Below are 24186 nucleotides of genomic sequence, written 5' to 3' on the forward strand. Positions count from 1 at the left end.
TTGGTTTGTTTACATCCCTACCGACAATTACTTCATCACATATAATACATATACTGATATACATATAAATAAAAAAATTCATGTAATTTATATACATTTTGATTTAGATTAGATTTATATTTATAATTATATATTTTTGAATTAATAAATAAAATTCATTAATTAATTATAAAAAATATAAACTAATCAAAATAATATTATTTTATTATTTATTTTAATTGAAAGAATGACATAAATTTATATTTATATGTATCATTATATAGATTTAGATTTGATTTATATTTATATATTTTAAAATTTATCAAAGTCTATTAATTAATGAAGAAAAATAAACTATATATATATATATATTATTGAGTTTAATAATAGATTTATCCGGTTATATAATGACTTCAATATATGTATATATCGTTTCAGTATCTTGTAGTCACAACTTCAAGTTTGTCGGGCTTCAAAGTAGATATTATAATGATCTTCGAAGTGGAGATGGTTCAATTTTCCCAAGTTGAAAACGAAAGTCACGTCAAAGGGGCCATGCTGCAGATAATGATTCTAACCCCATTGAAAGAAAGAGACTTCGCTTCAAATGAAACCCGTGCCATACACAGTTCAAAGTTGGATTCTGACCCTGTTCATCTCCCTACATCATCTTCAGGATTGATGAATAATGTTTAATAATTTCAGAACTCAACCCAGCTTACGTAAATACACTACTACAAAGCTCCATGTGCCACATTTTTGTTACTTGGAGAGATTATCAGACACAGACACGCCAAGGAAAATAAGGTATGTGCCTGAACAGAAATTTCATATCCAAAGTTTTAACTTGCATGTAAAATCCAGGTGTGCTTTTAACTTGCATCTGAAATGAATCACTTTATTTCGGATAGTAATCAATATTTTCGCATTACAAAGAATCATCCCATTAGTAATCAAACTTAAGAGTATTTTCATAGTTCAACAAATACATCCATGATTGTATTTTGAGGCAAGTAATCGACAAAAAAAATTTGAGTTACAGTGATATTTTACAATTACTTGTACGAATACAAAGAAAATATATATATGTGCAACCTACCATGGGATAGCAAAACACCCTCAGACTTTGCAGAAAATAGTAGCAGGATAAGAGGGGACTACGATTTTGTGATCAATTATATACAATATAAGAAGATATAACAAAAGCCAGTCTCTTGAAAATGAAGTAGCCATTTTTTATACCATAATGGAAAGATCTCAAAAAAACCAGGGTGATCTCTCCATCGCTATTGAGCTGTTGAATGAGAAAATTCACTGTCGGCACTTTTCTTTTGGGAGTTCATAAGTCACAAACCATTTTCCTCGATAGGACCACACAGTTTGCAAGGTTTAGATCTTCGGGAACACCAGTGATCCGGTACACTCAGAAAGTGTGTATCAATGAACTTTCTAAATCTCTTTTTGTATTCTTTGGGAGAGATTACAGTCGGCAACTGGTTCTTAGGAACAACAAGTGAAGATTTAACCCAATTCTCAATTTGCTTGTCCCAAGTATACTGTCTGAGATAGTCTATGATCCCACAAACCAGTTCACGACCTTGAGTATCCACTCCCACAAGAAGAGAATAGTCCATCACATTGATTGACTAAAAAAGTAATTGAACATAAGGTCAGTCCGATATATAGTACACGATAACAATTAAGAAGCAGAAGGAAAAATAAGTAACCCACATTGATATAATGACAAGTAGATGATAACAATTAAGAAGCAGAAGAAAAATGTGTAACTCACATTGAGAAAATGTGTGTCATTATACACAGCCCGCTGCAGATTCCTCTTTGATCTTCTGCTTACATAGAGAGGTGAAACATTCATATCATTGACAAAATTCTGATCCAAAAGAACATCTCCTGAACCATTGTAAGAGGCGGTAAATCGAGCATGTAAAGCTCCTTTAAGGTCATACTGTCTAGCTATATGCCGACCAAATGAAAGATTCTCCATCACCAGGAGATCATGCCTGGCCTCCTTACCATTCTTCGCTCGAATGACGACCTAAAATAGCTTAGATTCTTAAGAATGAGTGGAAAAAAAAGGACTAGTTTATGAACAGCTCCACAATAGATGTGGAATGATGATGACTTGGACCAGGATCAAAGCAAATATAATTCACCTGATAGACGCCAAGAATTTTAGCAAGACAGGTCTGGTTTCCCAGCTCATAGCACTGGTTCATGTACTCAAAGTAGTTTGGAGCAAATTTCATGAAAGAATCGAATTCCGTCCTCTGAATTTCCTTGATAATAAATCGATCATCTAAGGTCTTGGCAAAGAAAGATTTACTCTTCCCACCTTTGGCATCCCAGTTCCTACAACGGCTTAGAGAAGCAATATAGCCGATCTCAGAAGGACAACACCGATCTCGTAACTGACGAAACTGGCTTGCATATACACTTATAACAGAGTATTTACGCTTCCCGTGACTCTTCCCTGAACCCAAAGAAACTTGTGGGTGGCCAGCACCATAAGAAAATAATGAATCCAACAAATCTAAACCATCAAAACTTGATGAATGTGAATCTTCTGATGAAATGGCGAGTGGAGATTGAAAGCTGTCGGAATCTGAAGAACCAAATGAAGACCAACGAGGAGAACCCAAAGAGAATGTTCGAGTCATGCTCTGAGAACTCCCGCTCGACTTAGAATCCATTCCTCTCTCTTTCCGAGCATCCACTGTTGGATCCTCCGATACGATAGCTCGATCCTTCAAAAATGTCAGAGCACAAGCTATGATGCTTGACAATTCATCCTCATATTCGGTCACAATATAGTCCTTAGTACCAAGAGGAATGTGCAGTCGAGAACCTTCATCAGCAATCAATTTCTGAGCCGTAGATTCTGCCGCGTGGCTGTTTAAAGATTCAAATCTTGGCAAGTATCCTCTCTGGATATCTTCCGTGTATTCACGCCGAATGTCTGAAAATGGAGCCCATATCCAAGCTCTATCATTTTCTAGGTTCGATGAAACAGATAGATTGTGGTCACCTTTGAGAGAACTGTTTGCATCAGAACCAGTGGACTCAACTTCAGTAGCAATTGATTCCGTCTGGACAAAATTGCCCTCACTGGAGTTTCTCTTAATATCATTAAAACAATCTTCAGAAGTAGGTTTCACCAAGATATCAGGAACCGCTGATCCTTTTTCATCCAATTCATCTATGGAGCACGAATCATCTTCTGTAGATCCTTCAACTGGTCCATGAATCGGAATGTCTTCAATTGGAAACTCACTGGAATCAGTACATGTGTCAAACTTATTTTCAGCTCCAGAAGTATATTCGGGAGGACTGTCAGAATTTTCAACAGCAATCTCAGTTGTATCAAGTTCTTGCCCTGCAATTGCATCTTCTAGTGGTAACTGTTTGGTCGGCTGTAAGTTAATTGATTCGGTATCTACCACCTTAAGATCCGATGAGAGTAATGCATGTAGTCTTTGATCCCATAGATATGATTCAAGCAAAAGCTCCAGTCGTAGTCTATTCAAACTTAGAAAGTTACAAACATTATCTCCTTCGCTTCCATTCTTTACCAAATCTTTAATGTCGACCTAATTGTACATTTACGCAATCAAGGAAAAACAGTCATGACCCTGTTAAGTTTTTTTTAACAATAAGATGGCAAAGAAATATAGATTAAAACTAAACTTTTAGAAAATATAGCTTAAAAGTTGTTTTCTGACATGAAGTAATTTCTTCTTAATTATATGTGAAAGATAAAAAAAAGTTCAACGACGAATTAAGTCTTAGCAAATCACTGCTTTCTTTCCGTCTACAACAGCGAAAACAAATATTACCAAACCATGATATAACAATTTGCTAGACCAGAATCCAACCTTTTACCGTGGTGACATGAGGTAGGTTTGAGAGAATACCAATATAAACAACTAAAATTAATTCCTAAATAACATTTGGAAAAACAAAATCAGAGCTCATATAAAATAGTGGAAGTATGCTTTCCATTTTCCATATGCAAATATTTGTATGCAGAGCGTACAAGGTCATATCACAGTAAATAGGACATCATCTTATCTCATGCTTCAATACGATACTTCTTTCTGCCCTTTTACCACATAATAAAAGATGATAAAAAGAAAAAATAATTAGCAGATGACAACCTCAAACTGAGATTTTTCCTGCTTCAACGTCTCTACGATGTCAGAAAATTCCTTGATCGATCCTTGAATATTCAGAGTTACGCCAGCATATCGAGTTCCTATATCCTTCAAAGACTCTTCAAAGTCGTTGAACATTGAAATCCCTTTCAAATACACCTGAAAGAGTGAAATATAAAAAAACTTTAAAAATTGCAGATCACAGATTCGTGGGCAATGATACAAGAGCATTAATTGTATAACCATTCATACATCCTCAGAATCTCTATTAAGAAAGTCTCCTCTGACAGAACAGCTGAACTCCAGCTTTTGAGGTGGCAAAGAAACCGAATATGTTGCAACTGGAGCGTACTTGAACATGGCAACCATTGGGCCTAATCTGCAAACAATGACAGAAAAATATAAAATGATAAATAACCAAAAAATTGGTTACATCTAGTTTTTAAAAGGTCATTGTTGAGCAACAATACAAAGTAGTGTAAAAGGGGGAATTTCAAAACCGAGAGGAAAGATAATGACAATGATAAAAAAGAAAACACTGCATAAAGGAGACAACAATCTTCTCCGTGACAATCACCTAGAGATAATATGTATCTTTGGAAATGAAAATATTATGACACTAAGCTAAAGGGATAGCACAACTAATAGACTTTCCGATATCGTTAGAGATTTTCCATACCCGAAGAAGTAGATGAAATCTTTATCAAAAGAATGACCACAGCTGGATCGACCACTGAATGACGATTGGTTTGAAAAACCGAGTTCCAAAAACTTTCCAAATGATAGACCTCGTGCGTCTGAGGATATCAACACCCTTTTTGTAGATTTTGAGCTTCCATCATGCAGTTTATACTGACCACAGCGACTCCACATCCAAAGCTTCCCTTCAGTTTCCCCAGGCAGATTTCTTTCAGCAGGAAGACGTCTCACTTGGATCGTTAGTTGCTTATTATGGTGTGCATAGTAGTAAAAGTGAGCCTCAGGGAATTCACCACAAGTCTTACACTGGAGTGCCTGCACAGAAAATTTTTTACACAGTTTACGATAACAGATCTATAAAAGAAAAATAAAGAAATCACACAGATCATTTCAAAGGACCAGTTTGTTAAAAAAAAGTCAGTTAATTCAACATAGTAAAACGTTATGTTTGAACAAAAGGGGAAAAAAACAACCTCAAATACTGTCGTCCAAAAGCAACTTCATAGACCAAAGGATGAAAATATTAATTTTTGAGAATATCACTAAAGCAGGGTAATACCACTATTGATGCCATTAGGCAAGTGAATCATATCACTTGCCAAAAACTGAGTCATAAACTTAAGATAGGAATTATTAACACCACTGCACATCCATGGGACCATGTCTTTCAGATTTTGGTAGAATTTTACCCTTTGAAGGGCAAAAACAAGCTTAAAAAGAATTGATAAATGTAATGACAAGCAAGCTTCTAAAGCTAAGGTTTAATTCTGTCATCCATCTAGAGCATCATGTTCTAGGTTAAGCAAAACACCATTGCGTGACTGAAAAAATATGTTCACTATGCCACTTTGAAAATGCCAAACAAAGTTCTAAAAAATATGACTTGAACACAAAATTAGAATGTTTAACTAACCTGTCGGAGTAAATTATCCCGTAAAAATTTTCCGAAAGGAACATCAAAACTTTTGTAAAACTTAATATGAGAAAAATGACTCTGCTCACAAACAGTCCCTCTTGAAGCATTGCGACTGGACATCAAGACTAAAATACTTTCGGAATCCAATACTGAGCTTATCTCGTCCTTATTATGCATTTGCTCTTCAGCACTATCACTCAGATTTTGAGCATCTGAAGACTCTGGCATAAATGGCTTCTCATGATTAAGCAAATTGTCCCCCTCAGATTTAGCCTCACGCTTAGTATCACATTGGTCAACCACATCTGAATCCATAGCAATCTGAATATCATTTTCAGATTGGTCATCCTCGTTTCTTCCATTGAAATTGTGTGAACTGGGCTTACTCAGAGAAGAGTCTGAAAAACAAGGAAAGCTATCATCCATAACTTTTTGAATAGATGTTGAAAGAGTTAATCCAGGAAATGTTGCCGTGCTGTAAGGCTCAAACGAAGATGATGAATTTTCTTCTGACAGTGCGATTGGATAATGAGACCATGTTCCGTGGACCCCATCAGAAATAGGTATATCAACTTCTGCATCAGATTCATTTTGGGAAGAAATGCTAGACTTGTCATAGCCAACAGATATCAATTTATTATTGGTGAGTGCTAGGTCCACTACTTCACAGGGAGAAATCGTGGAAAACATTGCTCTCTGGTCTATAAGGAAAGATGTCTCAAGGATTAAATGATATGCCATGACAACTGCACATCGGACCACACATTTAATCTTTTTCAATTCATCGCTGTTTGCTCCCATCAACAGAATCTGGGAATGAAAAGTGTGTTAGTTTATAGAGGCCATGCTCAAATAACAACATGACTCATACAAAAAACAATTCCAGGTAAGCTTGTATGAATGAAAGAATGATGATGTTATTAAAAGAAGTGTAGGAAACAGTTTGGCTGGTGTTTCTAAACCCAAATGTTTGACAAGATCGAATCTAATAGGTAGCAGGAATCGGCAAGTCACTTTCCTAGTGTTCCATACAATGAATGCCTGATTTCTAGCACACTATCATCTTTTCTTCCACAAGTTATACACAGGATACCATTTACGAAATAGAAAATTTTGTGTCATACCCACAAAACACTTTCTTACGCCAGGAAAAAAAAAGATCCTTTCAGAGAAGGAAGACTTACAGTACATCCAAGGCGAGTAGGAGAGCCCTCAAGGAACATTAACGTTTTACTTGGCTTTTTTCCAGCCTCTGTGGAAACAACAAGTTCTTCCACAAACTTTTCAATATGAAAGGAAACACACTGCCTCAGTTTTTGGCCAATTGTAACCTCAGATGACAAGATAGGTGAACCGATACAACGAGCGACTCTCTCCAGGCGATGGAGCTTCATATCAAAGACTAGTGTGATCCCTTTAGCAAGAATAGACTCCTGTAGGTCACGAGAGACTGATTTTTCGACTAAAATAACATTTGGATGGTACATGTCTATCATCTCAACAATGGATTTTAAATTGTTCTTTTCCTGTGAATGAATATACAATCAGAAAGGATGGTCATACAGAAATCGTGTTTTTGGATTGAAACAGGAAATTCATGTTTTACCTGTTGCATTGAATCAAATGAGAACAATCCACCAGAAGAAAGATCAAGTGACCCGTGGATCAACAGCAGTCTTGGGTTTTTGTACCTCGTTTGCATGTGTTTGTGAGCAGCATGCTTTTTGAACACTAACCCTTTAACTACTTGGCTACAGAATGTATAGAAAAATTTCGTTCATAATATGCAGTTCACAAAAGAGATTACTGGCATTAAATTAGAAATTACTGCATTCAGGAAAAAAAAAACAGCATTTCTTCGAAGATACATTAAACACACAATCGTACAATGATCCATGATTAAAATATTTATAGGAAATGTAAAATCATCAACTCTTTCATATTTTGATGTCCATAATTGAAGATACATTGTATTGTTTCCAGATATACGAGTTTCGTAACACTAATGTGTAGACCTCTATATCCTTGAGGTTACCAATGTAGATATGTACATTATGAACCTTATGAACTGTTATCAAGACTCCAGGACATTCCAAGCATGGATATCAAATTTGGACCGTTGGTGTAATTAAACATAAAGGTAAGACCTCGACCCTTTTTACAATCAGAAAATTAGAAACTCAAGGTGATGCTATTTAATTAATGCAAAGACCTTTAAAAAAATGCAAAATAGCTAGATAAGATTTCCCGTGTATAATGCTGTAGCACATAATAAACCAAGTAAAAAATCCATCTTGAGACCAATTAATATCAACTGAAACACCGTACAGGTTAAGCTAAAATTTCGTGAGGAGATAAGATGAATATAAGTTCAAGTGTCAAGTATATGGTCAACATATAACAAAGGCCGTGACATAATGGATTCTCCAACACTCTACGCAAAAAGCCGATTTTGAGACACGGGTCAAATGGAAAAAGACATGGTTGTCTTGTTACCTTTGGTTACGAGAACCAGTTGCGATGCATTTAAGCTTCACATGTCCATCCGGATCCATTGCCGTGCCTTTGTGTGCACCAGGCTTCACAAACGCAGCAGCCTCCCATGATAAAGAAGTCACCATATCCACCCAATTTTCACAATAATTTCCAGATGAATCAACATCCACTGACTTGATTAGTTGACTAACAAGGGCCTTAAACTTCCCATTCCTAACATCATTCATAGCTTTGAGCTTTTCCTCTTTGAATTTTTGAGTTCCACTGCCTTCTTCTCCAAAACCGCTCAAAGAGCTAGTTTTAGCCCATGCCCCACCATCGCCACACTCGTCATCATCGTCATCATAATTTGCTACACTACCCACTAAATCATCCTCCTGGTCTTCAGGTTCTGGAGGAAGCCAAAACTCAGCATCCACTTCATCTGAAAGTGACTTCTCAGATCCATCATCAAGTAAAGAACCTGCTGTTTCCACAGTGTCGTTGGCTCTTTCCCGGACCTCGCCAATTTCAGTAGTTTCTATATTTCTGCTAACTTCTCCAATATCATGTTTGCCATTAACTGGTAAATTTGAGTAGTCCTGCCTTTTTGAGGAAGTATCAAAATTTTCTGGGCGGCTTATTTCAATAGATCCACTGACAGGAAATAAAAAAAGTCAGAGTAAGCTCAAAGGAAATTAAAAGCATCTGCATTCTCTCAAAACTAAACAAAAACCATTTTATCTGGCCAAGCTTCTTAGACATAATTAACTGATCTAAAGTAAAAAAGCACACCTATCAGAAAGGTTTGCATCAACTGAAACATCACCTGCAAAGTAAGAGTGAAAGTAAGTGAAGAAAAAATATTATCAAATAATATGTAAAAATACTATAGAGCTGAGAGATTACTGCAGTTTGATTCAGAACTTTCACTGCTTCTTAACACACCAGATGGACTGATTGATGGCATTTCTTGAGAGCTAAAATTTTCTCGATTTATGGGATCCTTGTAGTTTTGTTCACCGCAGAACTTGCAGAATTGAACAAAGTGCGCACAACTAGATTTCACAGGATGCCTGTTTTCCTGGTCAGTGCAATTACTTGACTTCGGCAAATGTGTGCCACAATAATGGCACATATTATGCGTGATCCTCAAACCCTGTCAACCTGGATATGATGACTAAACAAAATCAGAAATTCAATCTTATTCAATGAAAAGACTGATAAAAACTCGAGATCCCAAATAGAACAGCCAAGATGCGTTTAGCAACAAAAAGAATACAGGTCGTATCCAGAAAATTCGTAGCGGTAGTTATACACAATCATTCTTGAAGATTAAACCAGTTTAATTCATTATAGTCAAACAATACAAGTTAACAAGGGTCGATTCGTCGTGGTTTCAAATTAAAGATTTTCAGTTTCAATCAACCGCCATCACTATATAGACAAGGAAAACAACTCTTCACACACTCCCGTCATCGAACTTCAAAGGGCAAATGAAAAATAAACATGTGAATCCAAGAACGTGAATTACCAAGACAGACTAATCGCCGCACCGAGAAAAAACGAAGTTAAAGATGAAATTTTAAATTTCAATCGGCTCAGCTTCGAATTCCCAATTGAAGAAGTCGATCTTGAAATGCAAAGTAAAAACAAGAACCAACTACCAAAACCTCCGAGAATTTATAGGCGGTTGATTATTGACGGTCAAGTCAATGTACACCGGTAAGTCGTTAATCGTAATTTTCAAGAAAGGTAAATTACATTAATCCAGCTGCAACAAAACAATATCCAACTGTGAATCTGATTCCAAATATTGGGATTCAAATAATCATTCCAAGAACCCAAAATAATAATAATAACATGATTCAAAACACACTAACCGCCGGGCAAATCCGACGAACAAGTAATCATAATCTGGAACTTGTACCACAAAATACAACTCAATCTCGAAACCCAGATGATATCTCTAGCACCAAGAGATAGAAATCTCAAAATCTTGAATCAGAGAATTCAAGTAACCGAAAAGGAGTGGAAGAGATGAATGAGTTGAATAAAATAAAAGGAAAAAGTTTGGGGTAAGAGAAGGAATGAAAACGAAGCAATTATGTTTCGTCTCCACTGGAGCCCACAGCCTTGTGTTACTGCTCAAAAATTCAATCTTGTACTGTTCAACATCCAGTCCATGTATCTGTGTGTGTGTGTATATATATATATATAATCATATACATACACGCACATCCACATTCAGTTCCTGTATTTGCAGGAAAACAAAAAAGATTAGTTCTTGAATTATAATTATTATTATTAAATGAATGCATTGAACAAAAGATCCGTATGAAAGTGGAAAAACAACGAACCAAATATATTTGTTTGAAATTAAATGAAATAGTTGCTTCACACTTGCGCTCACTCCAATTGCCATTACGAAATAAAATACCGCAATAAATGAAGCAGATTTCATGGGCTGCCTCAAGATTTTATGATCGTTATATTGTGATTTGTTTTCATTTTGTTTTATTATAATACTTTATTTATATCTGTAAATTAATATATATACATATATATATATATATATACGGGAATGAAGTGCATAGCATGTTATTGATTTTTCTATTGTTTTTCGTGGGGAAGTGATTTAATGTATATCACGTTTGAATAATGGAATCTCATATATTATGTCATTAATTAATAAATAAATAATTATAAATATTTTTATTTGAATATAATTAAATTAATTATAAAAGAATTGTATAAACAAACAATTCTGACCAAATATCGGTAGTCCCAAATGGGGTTGACAATACTTTACCGGATAAAATATAATTAAACATTAATATTTTATGGGTAAACATACAGATAAGGGGTAGATTGGTAAAATGACATACGAAGAAAAAGGCTCCCCTAAATACGCGTAATAGACATCGTTCAAATCTCCTCTCTAGACGGCCCTTTGTCGCATTTCAGGCAGCACGGAAATGGCATTCATTTAATGTACAGTCAAAATTTACTTTAAAAATAAATTAAATTAATTAACTACCATCTTTTTACAATTTTAAATTAATTAATATAATATTATGAAGTAAAATAAATAAATAAAGAATTGTCGAGCATGTGGATATATATAAATATATATTTATTTATTTATCATGGGAATCTTATTCTAACTTCTAGGCGGTGACTAAAAGAAAGGAGAGAACAGAGGGATTCTAGCTTGAAATACAAGAAACCATTTTAATGGATGTGATTGGATAAAAATCTAGTCTAGTAATTTAAAGAATGCTGTCTGAATATTTAAATTTGGTTACCCATTCATTTTACATAAAATTTTATAAGAATGAGTGTCACTTATCAATTTTATAAGATGTGTTTTCAACTCTATTATGTTTATGAAATAATACTATTTTTTATGTGAAAAATATTAGTATTTTTATTTTCACTGTAATAAAATCTAGTATATTTCTTGAAACCAAAGCCAAATATTATAGAAATTTCATAGTTTAATGTAATAATAATAATAATAATAATAATAATAATAATAATCATAATAATATATATTAATGAAAAAACTTGTGTAAGACGGTTTTACGGGTCGTATTTTGTGAGACGGTATCTTATTTTGGTAATCCATGAAAAAATATTATTTTTTATGCTAAGAGTATTACTTTTTATCGTGAATATCGGTAGAGTTGACCATCTCACATATAAAGATTCATGAGACTGTCTCATTAGAGACCTACTCTAATATAAATTAACTTCCAACAGCAGCTGATCTCGAGTCCTCGAACTAAAATAATACAAATCAGGCATGAACGGCGCTAATTATTACCATTTAGTTATGTTAATTTACCTTCGTTCGATGATAATTAGTTCACCGAGTATTTATTATGTTATATTTTCACAAATGTAAATATTTTATCTTGCAATTTCTTTTCATAAAATAAATCTATTAAGATTGTTTTTTTTTCTTGCAACTCGATTGAGGAACGAAATTATGTAATAAACTAATAATAAACATGAACCTACACCTATTAGTTTATGTATGTTTTTTTAATTATTAAACAAATATGATCCTTTTTATATAAGAAATACAATACAAATTTCCATATTAATATTTAGAAGATTTAATTAAAATAGTTAGAATAAAAAAATAAATGAAATGCAAAAGCTTTTTTGGGTTTGAAAACAAGTAGGAGAACTATTCAGTTGGCGAGTCAAAATGGGCAGATGCGACATACTGCTCGATATTCTTCCCTCTTTCTAATTATTTAGTCAAGACGTAATTTTCAGTTTAACTAAGATTAAAAACAAATTAATTTGTTGAAAGAAAATATTCAAATATATTTATAGCTTATATGTAATTTTGAAATATGGTTAGCTATCACGCTCGAATATTAAATAATTGATGACGCTTTAGCTTGTGAAACAAGTTCCTTCCATCGTGACATTTTTATAGTGGTTTAAATTATCTATTTTTGTGGTTTAAAAATTCAAACAGATAATGGTTTATTTTGAATTCACACTTGAATAAATCCAAGGATTGAAAGTGTAACACATTCAACCTACAAAATATTTAGGAAAATTTGATAGACGATAAAATTAGTGTTTTTCTGAACAAAACTAAATTTTATCTGTGAGACGTACTGACCTCATCTATATTTATAATAAAAAATAATATTTTTGATATAAAAATAATATTTTTCATAGATCGGATCAGATCACATGTTCGTCTCACAAAATTGACCTATATTATGGTCTTATATGAGGTTTTGCGATAAAAATAGTGTTATTTGTGCATTTTTTAAAATCATTTTATGGTGATATTTGTACTCTTTTTTTCCTTTCGAAAAAAATATATATTATATATATATATATATATATGCAAAATCTGTTATTTTGTTTCTATACAAGAGAATATGTGATCCGACTTTTACGAAAAACCGTCCCTTTTTTAATACAAGAATTATGTTTGATTACTGATCACTGTTCTTCATATTTTATAAATATATAATATTTATTATTTGTATTTTTATCATCATATATATATTTTTTATATTATTGATGATTTACTTCAAAAGAAAATTTGTTTGTGTTCGTAAAAACATTTTAAGTCCAAAATAAATATCTATTTGCTTGTGTTTTTTTGTAAAATATTTATTTAATAAACAAAAACAAAGAATAAAATAATTACGTTTCTCAAATCAATTGTATTTGTTGCAATTTAGGAAATGGTCGTTATCATCTCACTCGATGACTAAATAATTGACAACTCCGTGCTCTAATAAACAAGTTGGTGACTAATTTTGCCAATATGGCATATTTATAGTGGTCTATATATTTTATTTTCAATGATATTAAATCTCGTGGTTTATTTTTTAAAAATATCTTATTTTCAAAACAAAATGAAAGCACATAATTATTATTTTAGGACCAAAACAAATGTCCAACTCTCAATTGCTAATAGTTAGTTCTCAACCTACTCTTTCATTTTCTTGAACAAATCCAAGAATTGAAGATGTGACCCTTGCAACCTTGACAAAATCTTTGTTGTAGGAAAATTTGTGGTTTTCTAAATGTCAACTAATCTTATCAGATTAAAGTATAATTTTTTTTCCCAAAACAATAATACACATATACAGTTTTGTTATGTCGTCCACAAACCATACCAACTTTTGTGTCCATCAATGAAGTGACATTCACACATACATTGAGTATCATCTCATCAGCGGACACATAAGTTGACACATATGGTCTCAATAGTCAATTTTGTGATACGATCTCAAGGATCATTAATGAAAAAATATTCATTTTGATTTCAAAATATATTTTTTACAGTAAATACGATTAAGATTGGTTTGCTTCATAAAAAAATATGTGAGACCGCCTAAAAAAACCATGTATAGAAAACACAACTCCGTATGCGCTCTCTAATATGAGACCGCCTAAAAAAACCATGTATAGAAAACACAACTCCGTATGCACTCTCTCACTAATTAGTTGCAAGTTCTTCATCTATTTAGCTTTCAATTATATCCACACTTGTCTCTGTGTGTCGCTTTCTTTAAATTCAAAATTTGAAAAAGGCATCTTCATCATAGATTCTATTTGAACCTGGCTTTCACATTCTCTCGCTTGAGTTTGAATCAAAACCCATTTGGGCCTAACAATTTCGTGATTTTGGTTCCGACTACAAAATATTATAAAATCGACATATTTTATTTTCTAATTTGCGAGTTTCTTTTATACACTCAACTAGAAAATTCCTTTTTTTTGAAAAATTCCAAAAATAAAAGTATATTGTATTGGACGCAAATATTCATGTGTAGTTCATATACCATGCATAAAAATATCATATAAGTAATAAATATACCGAAGATCTTACTTAATATGTGACATTCTCATATCATAATTTATGCGGAGAATTTAGATTTGATGAAATATTTAAAAGAAGGCAAAAACTTGTATAAGACGGTCTCACGGATCATATTTGTGAGACGGATCTTTTATTTGGGTCATCCATGAAAAAGTATTACTTTTTATGCTAAGAGTATTACTTTTTATTGTGAATATGGGTAGGGTTGACCCGTCTCACAGATTAAGATCCGTGAGACGGTCTCACATGAGACATACTCTTAAAAGAATAATTCATATCCAAATATATTTGAAATATACTACAATTATTCGAAACACCAGTAATTGGGAATATAAAATTTAGTGTAAAATATATTTATCCAATCGAACCAATAGATTTGAAGAGTTTCATATCTAAGTATATATAAATATATTTCAAGGTTGTAAGTATTTGTATCAATTATTGTATTTTGTGTTCACGCGTATAATCTCTACATGATTAAGAAATTGGTTCAACATTAATAGTACGAAAAAGAGTAAGTTTTTTGTGAGACGGTCTCACAAATTTTTATATGTGAGACGAGTCAATCATACCGATATTCACAATAAAAAGTAATACTCTTAGCATAAAAATTAATATTTTTTCATGGATGACCCAAATAAGATATCCGTCTCACAAAATACGACCCGTGAGACCGTCTCACACAAGTTTTTGCCTAGTATGAATATTATTTATATATATTTATATATATATATATATATATATATATATATATATATAATATGTTTTGATATGCTCCACACCTACCGTACACACCTATGAGCACCGATGAGGTGTCACTCACCCATTGGATGTGATGAAATATATAACAATTGCGCATCCAATGGGTGAGTGACACCTCATCGGTACTCATATAGGTGTGTACGGTAGGTGTGCAACATATCAAAACTGTATTTATATATATATATATATATTTATTTATATTTATTTAAATATATAAGAGAAAAATTAGGCCGCAGCTTTGGGTTGTTTGCAGCTTTAATATTAGGCCGGCCTAAAAGGGCCGTCTAAGGGCCTTTATTCGAGTGTGCCATTGGGCCTATAAAGCCCTACAAACTGACTGCTGTCAGGTCCATATTGTACTTGAGTAGCAAACCTTCTTAACTAACTCTATACCCTAAGGCTCGTTTTTTGTTTTTTTAAAAATTATAATTTTTTCACTTGAAATATAAATATATTCTGATATAAAATCGTACAACCGAACATCATATTTCGTTTTACTATTACTCCAATTATCAATCACCCGAAAACCTATTATATTCCTTTTGTTTTTCCTTCTAAAATGATTAAATCGATCTCATCCCTTTAATAAGCAAAAAAAGAAAAAGAAAAAGAAACCTCAGTCATTTCCAATTATTAATATTGTTATTAAAATCCGATTGGTGAAGTAAGTTGAAGCGTCGCTGTAGAGATATTAATTATATATGCAAAACATGGAAATATATTTTCAAACATTCCCACACATGCATTGTACGTTGGGTTGGATGTGAGCCCTTCTCTTTAATTATTTCCCCTGTTTCTGGATGTGATCAATCGAATGACTAGTCGGCCATGGAGAATTTGAGTACACGTGTGTAGAATTATTGCAAGATTGGGTTTGGGATTATTATATTTATGAAAATTAAAAAAAATGAAAAAGGGAAAGGAATTTTGAATTATTGATGGGGTGATTTTATATATATATATATATAAACATAGTCCATGAAACATATGCATTGAATAAATTTGATATTATAGAATTAGTACTTCCAAAAACCATGCCACGAATCATGTAAGAATTCAACATCTTAATTGACTCGACAATAGTTTGAGTTGTCTTCAAGATTGGCAAATATTAGCTGCCAAAGGTGATGGGGTTCCTCTATGTAAAATATAAAATCAAATTACTATTCAAAATTACATCTAGCTTACCTTCCAAATTAAGAGGGAAAATATTATATAGGGCTGTGGTTATGTTGTCATTATCTTGAATAATTTTCTTACTCGATTTAACTATAGTTTGGGAATTTCTTCTTAATTTAGATGATGGCATTAGGGCATCACAACGGGGGAAGCTAAGAAGGAATGTTGAAAGTGGATCTTCACCAACTATTTTATTTTATTTGTAAAAAAAAATGCAAGCTCTTTACACTAGTGCTAGCCCCAAAAGTGCCATGGATTATAACTCGATCAATGAAAAAGTAGGGAAAAAACAATTCAAGATTGTGTTATTGTAGCCTCCCTTTTTATTTAATTACCACTCCCATCATTACAACTATCATCCCTAACTTTTTGTACATAATGCCACTGTGGCTCCATGGTTATCCTCGTTTTCTATTTCATAGTCTTAAATTCTTTACATACATTTTGTTTTGATATATATATATTTGAGACGTTGGGAAAGTACTGATTGGTTGGTTCGTTTTGAGAAATTCCCGTCCATGCAAGAGAAAATTACAAGAACTAATCTGCTATCATCAAAATAACCCATTTTTTACATAAATTAAAATTAATTTACGAGGGGGGTTAGCGATGAACATGAGGAACAGAGATGTTCATTTTTCTTATATAATTCTTACTATTAAACTGCATGTTAAATATACTAGAGAAGTTTTGTCCGACAATTAGTTCCATTGAAAAAATGTTGTTTGTGATTATTTCACACATTCGAACAATCAATAGAGCTAGTCAACAGTAATTTTGACATGAGGCTGGATGGGGAAGAAGAGTGGTGGACGGCGCCCACCTAAGCATGGCGCTGTCAGGCTAAACCTATTCGGTGGGCGGGCATGCATTAATAGAGAGAGTAGGCCTCATTTCTATGAGATATATATGTTCTCTTTTAGCATTAACATAAAAGTGCATGCAGGCATCCCCATTTCTTATAATAATAATTGATGATTGCAGGCAGTGGATTTATGCTGAAATAAAAGGCTGAAAAGGGGTCTTTCTCTGCATCTTTTCTACGCTTTTTTCATGGCCAGTTATCATTCATTTTTATTCACCGATGGAGGAAAAATTGCAGTGTTTAAGTGTTCGTTTTTGTTATAATTGCCTGCTTCAAAGGGACAGCACACACAATTAAAATTACTGTAAAGTGAACTAACAGCTGTGAGAATCAATGCCAATTGGGCCTGAAATGACCATTGCTCGAACACAATCTTGTACGTTTTGGCATTCATTGTATGTTAGTTAATAATTTTACTACTTCCCTCGAATCTCCACTCTATTAAATTTGAATTTTTCAACCTTTTTCTCTATTATCATCATCATTCTTTGATTCTTTTAAATCGTTTAAAGTAGAAATAGTTTCATTTTGAATTTTGATTTTATTTATTTTGGTCACAAAATAGACAGCATGTGTGCATCCATGAAAACTTATATGTGTAACCTAAATTGTAAATATCATATTTCACTCATAGATAATATGATATTGAAAATTTAGTACGTGAAATTTAAACCTTTTCGAGAAATTCAGACAATTTCGACATATTTTTTGGTTCGGTGAAGGACAATTGTATCTTGATTTTGGGACAATTATATTAATGTTATATGATATGAAAAACATAAAAGTTTTTCTCTTATTAGATTTTGATCTGCCAATGCTTCTTTAACTATATGCATATTATGATTACACTCTTTTGTGTATTTGACTAGCAAGTAGCTTGAAAATACCATACGAGGACTCAAATTATAGAAACGAGTACTTTTCAAGGTTTCAAATGAAAATATTAATTCAATAGAAAAACACAAAAACTCATGCTAGACGATCTTACGGATCGATTATGTGAGACGAATATTCTATTTAAATAACTCATGAAATATTGTTACTTTTTATGTCATATTGTGAATGGCCACTTATCCTCATATATCGTCTTAAAAAACAAAGTAGCCTTTAATCAATTTCATTATTAGGTAACACTATAAGCTCATTTTGTGTGTATGTGTGGTGTGGTCCCTCACAAAGCATTAAAATTTGAAAATTTATTAATTATTATCGCACACCTAATTACATAATCAACAAGCAAATTAAATCCATGCATTTATTTGATACATCGAGTACATATCAATTCACGGGGAAATTTCATGCTACTTTTACAGGCACTACCCCAATGATGCATTTAAAAATGAAGATTTATCAATATTTGTACGATCCACTGAAAAATTAGTATACCTCACATATATTGATAAATATTCTCATTTATATTTACTTTAGGATAGTGCTCGTATAAGTAACATCTCATAACTACCCAGTTCACGTATAACTACATATATCATTAAGTTAAATAGTATCATACAAGAAAGTAATTAAATTTTTCGAGACGTAAGATTAATTAATAGACGACTTAAATTTTCATTTGATTTTTCTCAAGGTTATACGTTTTTATAAGTTCATTCACTCCAGATAATCACAATTAATAATCTTAAAAAAAATTCTTTTTTTTTTTTGGAGGAGAGGATATGGAACATAAGGTTGTATCCATCTATGGTTCATTAAGAGGAAAATGAAACATTCTTGGAGAATGAATTAATTATAGCGCATGACATAGGCCAAAACACCATATCGAGTTATATAAGACGATCTCGCATATGGTAACATATAGTTCGATTAATACTAATAGTTTCGACACTGAGCTCAAGAATTGCAACGAGCTCTCTTTTCAAATTTTAAAATCAACTTCACCAATTCGGATATCACTTTGAAAGCATTTTCATTTGAATTCTAGTTACAATAATATGTAATTTATGATAAACATTAGACATATATAGTAAAATTTTGGTTATTACGATCCCCGTGGACCATTATCGAACCATATAATTGAACCCTCCTAAATAATTTTAGTTTTTTCCTTGAAATATATCGTGATAGATAACTATATACCATTAAACTTTGTGATAAACATTAGATGGAAATAGTAAAAAAAATTAAATCATAAAATATTTACTTCAACATGAGGCGGCCAACGAAGAAATAAAATCGTAAAATCCACTTTCCAATGAAATATCTCAAAATGCCAACATCCTCTCCAATGTCGCACTCTCCGAAAACCCACGAGCACTATCAAGGCCATAAAAAAATACAAACAAGATTTCTTGTTCCCCCTTATCCCACCTAGAAAAGATGCACCGATAATTTAAAATAATTTCGAAATTTGTAATTAATAAGAAATATCAAATATGGATAATTTTGCATTATCTTCAAAAAAAAAAATAATAATCAGCAAATGACCAAAACGACCCTAGCTATAGGATGATTGATGGGTCCAAAGGGCCATTATTCAAATGTTGAGCTTGAAATATCATGAGGGTTTGTTCACTGTAAGGTGTAGGAGGAGCATCATACATTGCAAGACCAAAAAAACAAGAAAAAATGGTGGTGGGAGAGATTAAAAAAATAGTAAAAAGGGTTTGAGTGGCCTGAAAAGTCTGAATTTTCTTTTTTGGTAGAAGGTACACTACTCAAATACAAAGAATCCCATGATTTCAAATCCTTTAAAAGTACACAAAGATTAAATAGAGAGTATAAATCTAGGAGAAAACAAAACCCCACAAATTTCAAGAGAATAGAAGGGAAGTAAAGGAACAAAGTCAGTCGCTCGAGGAAGAAAAAAAGGAAAGAAGAGGCCGAATAGCACTCATACCAAAAGAAAATACTAATATATGTACAATATTATTTTTAAATTCATTTTCTACATATTATTGTTATGTTTCCATGATTTCGAATGAAGCCAGAAGTAAACTCAAGAAAAAGAAAACAAGGAAGCAAAAGAAATAAAGGGAATCTGAAGAGTACACAAACTTTAGTTTAAGGTCTCCAATCACAGTCAATTCGGTCAAACTTTGTTACAACTCAATCTAAAATCATTTAAAGCATTATCAAAAAGCAAGATTTTACTTTAAAAAACTTGTACAAATTGTTTATTTCTTTTTTACTCTGTAACACAACCCCATCCCCACCCTCCGAGCCAGATAAAAGGAAGAAATTGTGTGAGAGTTCATGAGGATTTCATGTCCCTCAAATTTGCCTCCTTTCACTCTCTCTTGTTTTTCCCCTTTTCTTTCTTTTCCATCTTCCTCTGTGCGCATAAAACAATGAAAATGGCAGATTACCAATCATCTTTTCCTCTCAATAGGAAACAACCATCATTGCTCCCAACAATCTTTTCTCAATCTTAGAAAACTGAGCTGCTTCTTTCTAACATTGATATTCCTTCGTTTCTTCCCCCTTCTTTCGATATAAATACCACTCTCTCTTTGCCCTCTTTATCTAGCCTTGTTTCTGTATCTGTTTCCTATATAATTTTTTTATATGATGGATCCTTCCTCCAACTCCGTCAATGGGTTCTACAGTTTCTTGACTCGAGGGATTGATGATCTTGAACGTATGTTTCAGTCAAACAATTTCATGTCAATCCAGTTCCTCCAAAGAGTTTTGTCCCTTTTGAGATCTTTGCACACACGGATGACCCTTCTGGTGGGGAAACTTCGCTTGCCGGTTGGTGAAAAATGGCTTGATGAATACATGGATGAGAGCTCCAAGCTTTGGGAAGTTTGCCAGGTCCTGAAATCTGGTGTCTCGGGCATGGAGAATTACTACTCTGCATGCCTTAACATAACTTCCTCGCTCGACGGCCATCGCCATTTAAGTCCACAGCTTTCACGCCAGGTGAATTAATGAATACTTGCAATCAAGATTCATTTTTATTGATAAAGATCAGATTTTTGTCTTGATGGCTTGTATTAGTTTCTATCTTGCTTATATGATTTCTTGGTTAAGCAGGTTATCCGGGCTATATCTGGATGCAGAAGACAGGCCGTGGGGCTGGAGGAAGAAAACAGGTCTCTAATAGAGACAAGAATCGAACCACTTTCATTGAAATTCGATGAAAACATTTCAGTAGAATCGAAGTTAAATGGATTCAATGGATTTAGGGGAGTGCTTTATGCAATGAGAAATGTGAGTTCATTCTTACTCCTGATTCTGCTCTACGGATTAGTTTACTGCTGGCCTGAATCAAATTTCTCAAGAAACATCGGATACGAAGGGCGTCTGTTATTTGGGTCACCTTTCATGATCTCAACAAGCAGGCTGCAGCAGAGGGTGGCGGGTGAAATCGATCAGATATCGGGTCGACCCGGGATTCTGCTGCATGAATTCAGGAGATCCAGAGCAGCCATGGATGAGCTGAGGATGGAGATGGAGATGAGGTGTTCACAGGGGACTGTGGATTGGGAATCAGAAGGAGGGATAAGGGAAAGTGTCGAGAATTTGAAGGATTGTTTTGGGATTTTGAGGTCTGGGACTGAGAATATAATTGGTCAGCTTGATGATTTTTTTGATGAAATCGTGGAAGGAAGGAAGATGCTCTTGGATTTCTGCAGTCATAGGTAGAGAATCAATGAGCCTTTTTTTTTTTAATCCAAGAAATGGCGAAAAAAGGAAATACAAGTGTAGGAAAAATTAGCAGCTGGTTGAATGTAACTTGTTCATCTTTTTACCCTCTTTTCTTCTCTTAAAAAAAATCCCTTCGTTTATTTTCTCTCTTTTTGAACCTTAATATGCCCCCCCTATCCCTTTTGTGGATTCTTCGTTTTTACAGCAGCTAAAGTTGGAGAAAAGTGCACATAACTTTCTTCCAAGACCCCCAAAATGGAAATTTCTCCAAAGAAAATAAAATATTTAGCAAAATAACAATCAACAATCATCAAGATTCCAGCATGAGAATCCAATGGCCAACAATTCAAAAAAAGTTGAACCAAATTGTTATTATGACTGTATGTTATTTGTTAAAAAAGGAACATGACAGTACAAACAACAAGCTGTAATGCAGGAGAAGCAAATTTAACCAAACATAAAAGTAGAAGCCACCCTTTTTCTGTTCCTGTCTTCCATAAAAAGAAAGCTGTAAAAAATAAACAAATAAATAAATAACAGAAACCTGTTGTTGTTCAAACAGACCAAATCTTTATATTATATGTTCATACATATCCTTTTTAATCATTTTTTTTAAAAAAGTCAGTGTTGTGTTGTTTGATTCTTGATTATTTACTAGTAGACTTTGTGTGCGGTAAAAATGACTGCTCATTCTCAGTGGGTGGCTTTGGTACAGTAAAAAGGACTGGTGGATTCCTGGGTTTGGCTTTAATGTTAAAGCAAATGCATTTTTTTGCACTCTGTGAAGCTTTTGTCTGATTTTATGTGTTTCCTATGAAAGATATGGAATTTGAGGATTAAATATTTTCATTTGCGACTGTAAATTTATAATATTGTTTTTATATTTCATCCCTCCCATTTATTTTTATTTATTTGTGTTTTCACACCGCTTAAAAAAATTATTGAAAAAACAATCTGTACTAATAAAATTTTCATTTTCTCTTATTTATTGAGTGATTTTATATGATATAAAAACTTGTTAGAAATAATTAATGTATTTAATAAAGAATAGAAAAAATAATATTTAATAGATACTAAACTATTCCGGACTAATGAAAAAACGTGACATTTATATTTGGGACAAAGTGTGTATATTATATTACTCAATGATCTATGCTCCATTTTTACTAAAGAATATTTAGGGATTTTTCTGTACATTCTCCAATTTATTTATTTTTAGTTAATAAACTGAATTATCTCATTGAGTTTTATTTTAATCCGTGATAGTTGACATGTGATGCATGTGCGTAAATTTTTAGCGAAGAATATAAAATTATTCATAATTAATTATTACGCAAAGTATAATCACGTTATGGTAATTTTTCCTATCTAATTTTTCGTCCGAGTTTTTTTTTTTATTTTATTATATTATTTTTCAAATAAAAAAATAAAATTTTGAGAAAATGAAATTATTCGTAAGAAATTTCCAATATTAGTAATTACATGTCTCTCTTTTTTTAATAAATCATATGTCACTTTTTTTAAATAAATTATATGGGTCTCTTAATCATGGATTGCGAGATGTATTCATTCTAAAAATTTAATAATTTTTTAAAATGATAGATTTTTTTGGACTTGATATTTTATTGACTTACATAAAATCTCACATATTTGCAAATATAATTCTATGGAGTCCTCTAAATTTTTCGCAATATTTTTACAGATTTTCTTAAACGTTTTCACATATTTAGTGGATTTAGTACTTTTAATTATAACTTATAATTATTTATTGATTTTTCTGAATTAATAATTATTTGACATATATAGTTCTTTTTGTTCGAAATAGTTTTAAAAAATTTATTAATCTAAATAAATTTACTTATTTAAAACTTAAATAATTTAACCTTACATGTATGTATATATGTGTGTGGGTTTGTGTGTGTTTGTAAAATTTTAAAATGCGCCACTTTTTAGTTTTTAAATTTGTGTTTGAATTGATAATATATAGTGATATTTTCGTATTAAAAAATATTAAAAAATTATTTACTGCGATAATTTTTTAAACAAGTGTAATGTTTTAAACAACAAAGGAAACAAACTATTTTATCAATAAATCATAAACTTCTTTATAAATTATAGCTTAAATTATTTTCTTTTATTTAATTTATCATATTTGTTG

General features: G+C 32.5%; 2 protein-coding genes across 3 annotated transcripts; one reads left to right on the plus strand and one right to left on the minus strand.

Moving 5' to 3' along the window:
• Positions 1–956: 956 nt before the first annotated feature.
• LOC140825658 (putative 1-phosphatidylinositol-3-phosphate 5-kinase FAB1D) lies at positions 957–10403 on the minus strand. Of its 2 annotated transcripts, none has more exons than XM_073187552.1 (13): positions 10125–10403; positions 9151–9408; positions 9037–9070; positions 8263–8898; positions 7373–7517; positions 6951–7292; positions 5764–6576; positions 4831–5165; positions 4404–4530; positions 4155–4310; positions 2154–3587; positions 1772–2035; positions 957–1625 (listed from the first exon to the last, which is right to left on the minus strand). In XM_073187552.1, the coding sequence occupies exons 2-13, from the start codon at positions 9377–9379 to the stop codon at positions 1326–1328; spliced, it is 4815 nt and encodes a 1604-aa protein (XP_073043653.1). In that variant the 5' UTR covers positions 9380–9408; positions 10125–10403; the 3' UTR covers positions 957–1325. The 2 variants fall into 2 exon arrangements, with proteins under 2 accessions (XP_073043653.1, XP_073043654.1); XM_073187553.1 differs by lacking the exon at positions 10125–10403 and adding an exon at positions 9776–9794.
• Positions 10404–20544: 10141 nt separating this feature from the next.
• On the plus strand, positions 20545–22261 carry LOC140828077 (protein BPS1, chloroplastic-like). The gene is made up of 2 exons (XM_073191054.1): positions 20545–21299; positions 21414–22261. Exons 1-2 carry the CDS (start codon positions 20943–20945, stop codon positions 22023–22025), a joined length of 969 nt encoding a protein of 322 aa, XP_073047155.1. The 5' UTR covers positions 20545–20942; the 3' UTR covers positions 22026–22261.
• Positions 22262–24186: the final 1925 nt, after the last annotated feature.

This window comes from Primulina eburnea, chromosome 3 (genome assembly GCF_022965805.1).
Source record: "Primulina eburnea isolate SZY01 chromosome 3, ASM2296580v1, whole genome shotgun sequence".
Lineage (NCBI taxonomy): Eukaryota > Viridiplantae > Streptophyta > Magnoliopsida > Lamiales > Gesneriaceae > Primulina > Primulina eburnea.

Bases quoted from the DNA above. Each gene is read 5' to 3' on its own strand.
- LOC140828077 (XM_073191054.1), top strand. From the start codon at position 20,943: ATGATGGATCCTTCCTCCAACTCCGTCAATGGGTTCTACAGTTTCTTG. The intron at 21,300-21,413 runs GTGAATTAATGA...TTGGTTAAGCAG, and splicing joins GTCCACAGCTTTCACGCCAG to GTTATCCGGGCTATATCTGG.
- LOC140825658 (XM_073187552.1), bottom strand. From the start codon at position 9,379: ATGTGCCATTATTGTGGCACACATTTGCCGAAGTCAAGTAATTGCACT. The intron at 7,518-8,262 runs GTAACAAGACAA...TACATTCTGTAG, and splicing joins ACTGGTTCTCGTAACCAAAG to CCAAGTAGTTAAAGGGTTAG. The intron at 3,588-4,154 runs GTTGTCATCTGC...ATGTACAATTAG, and splicing joins AGGAAAAATCTCAGTTTGAG to GTCGACATTAAAGATTTGGT.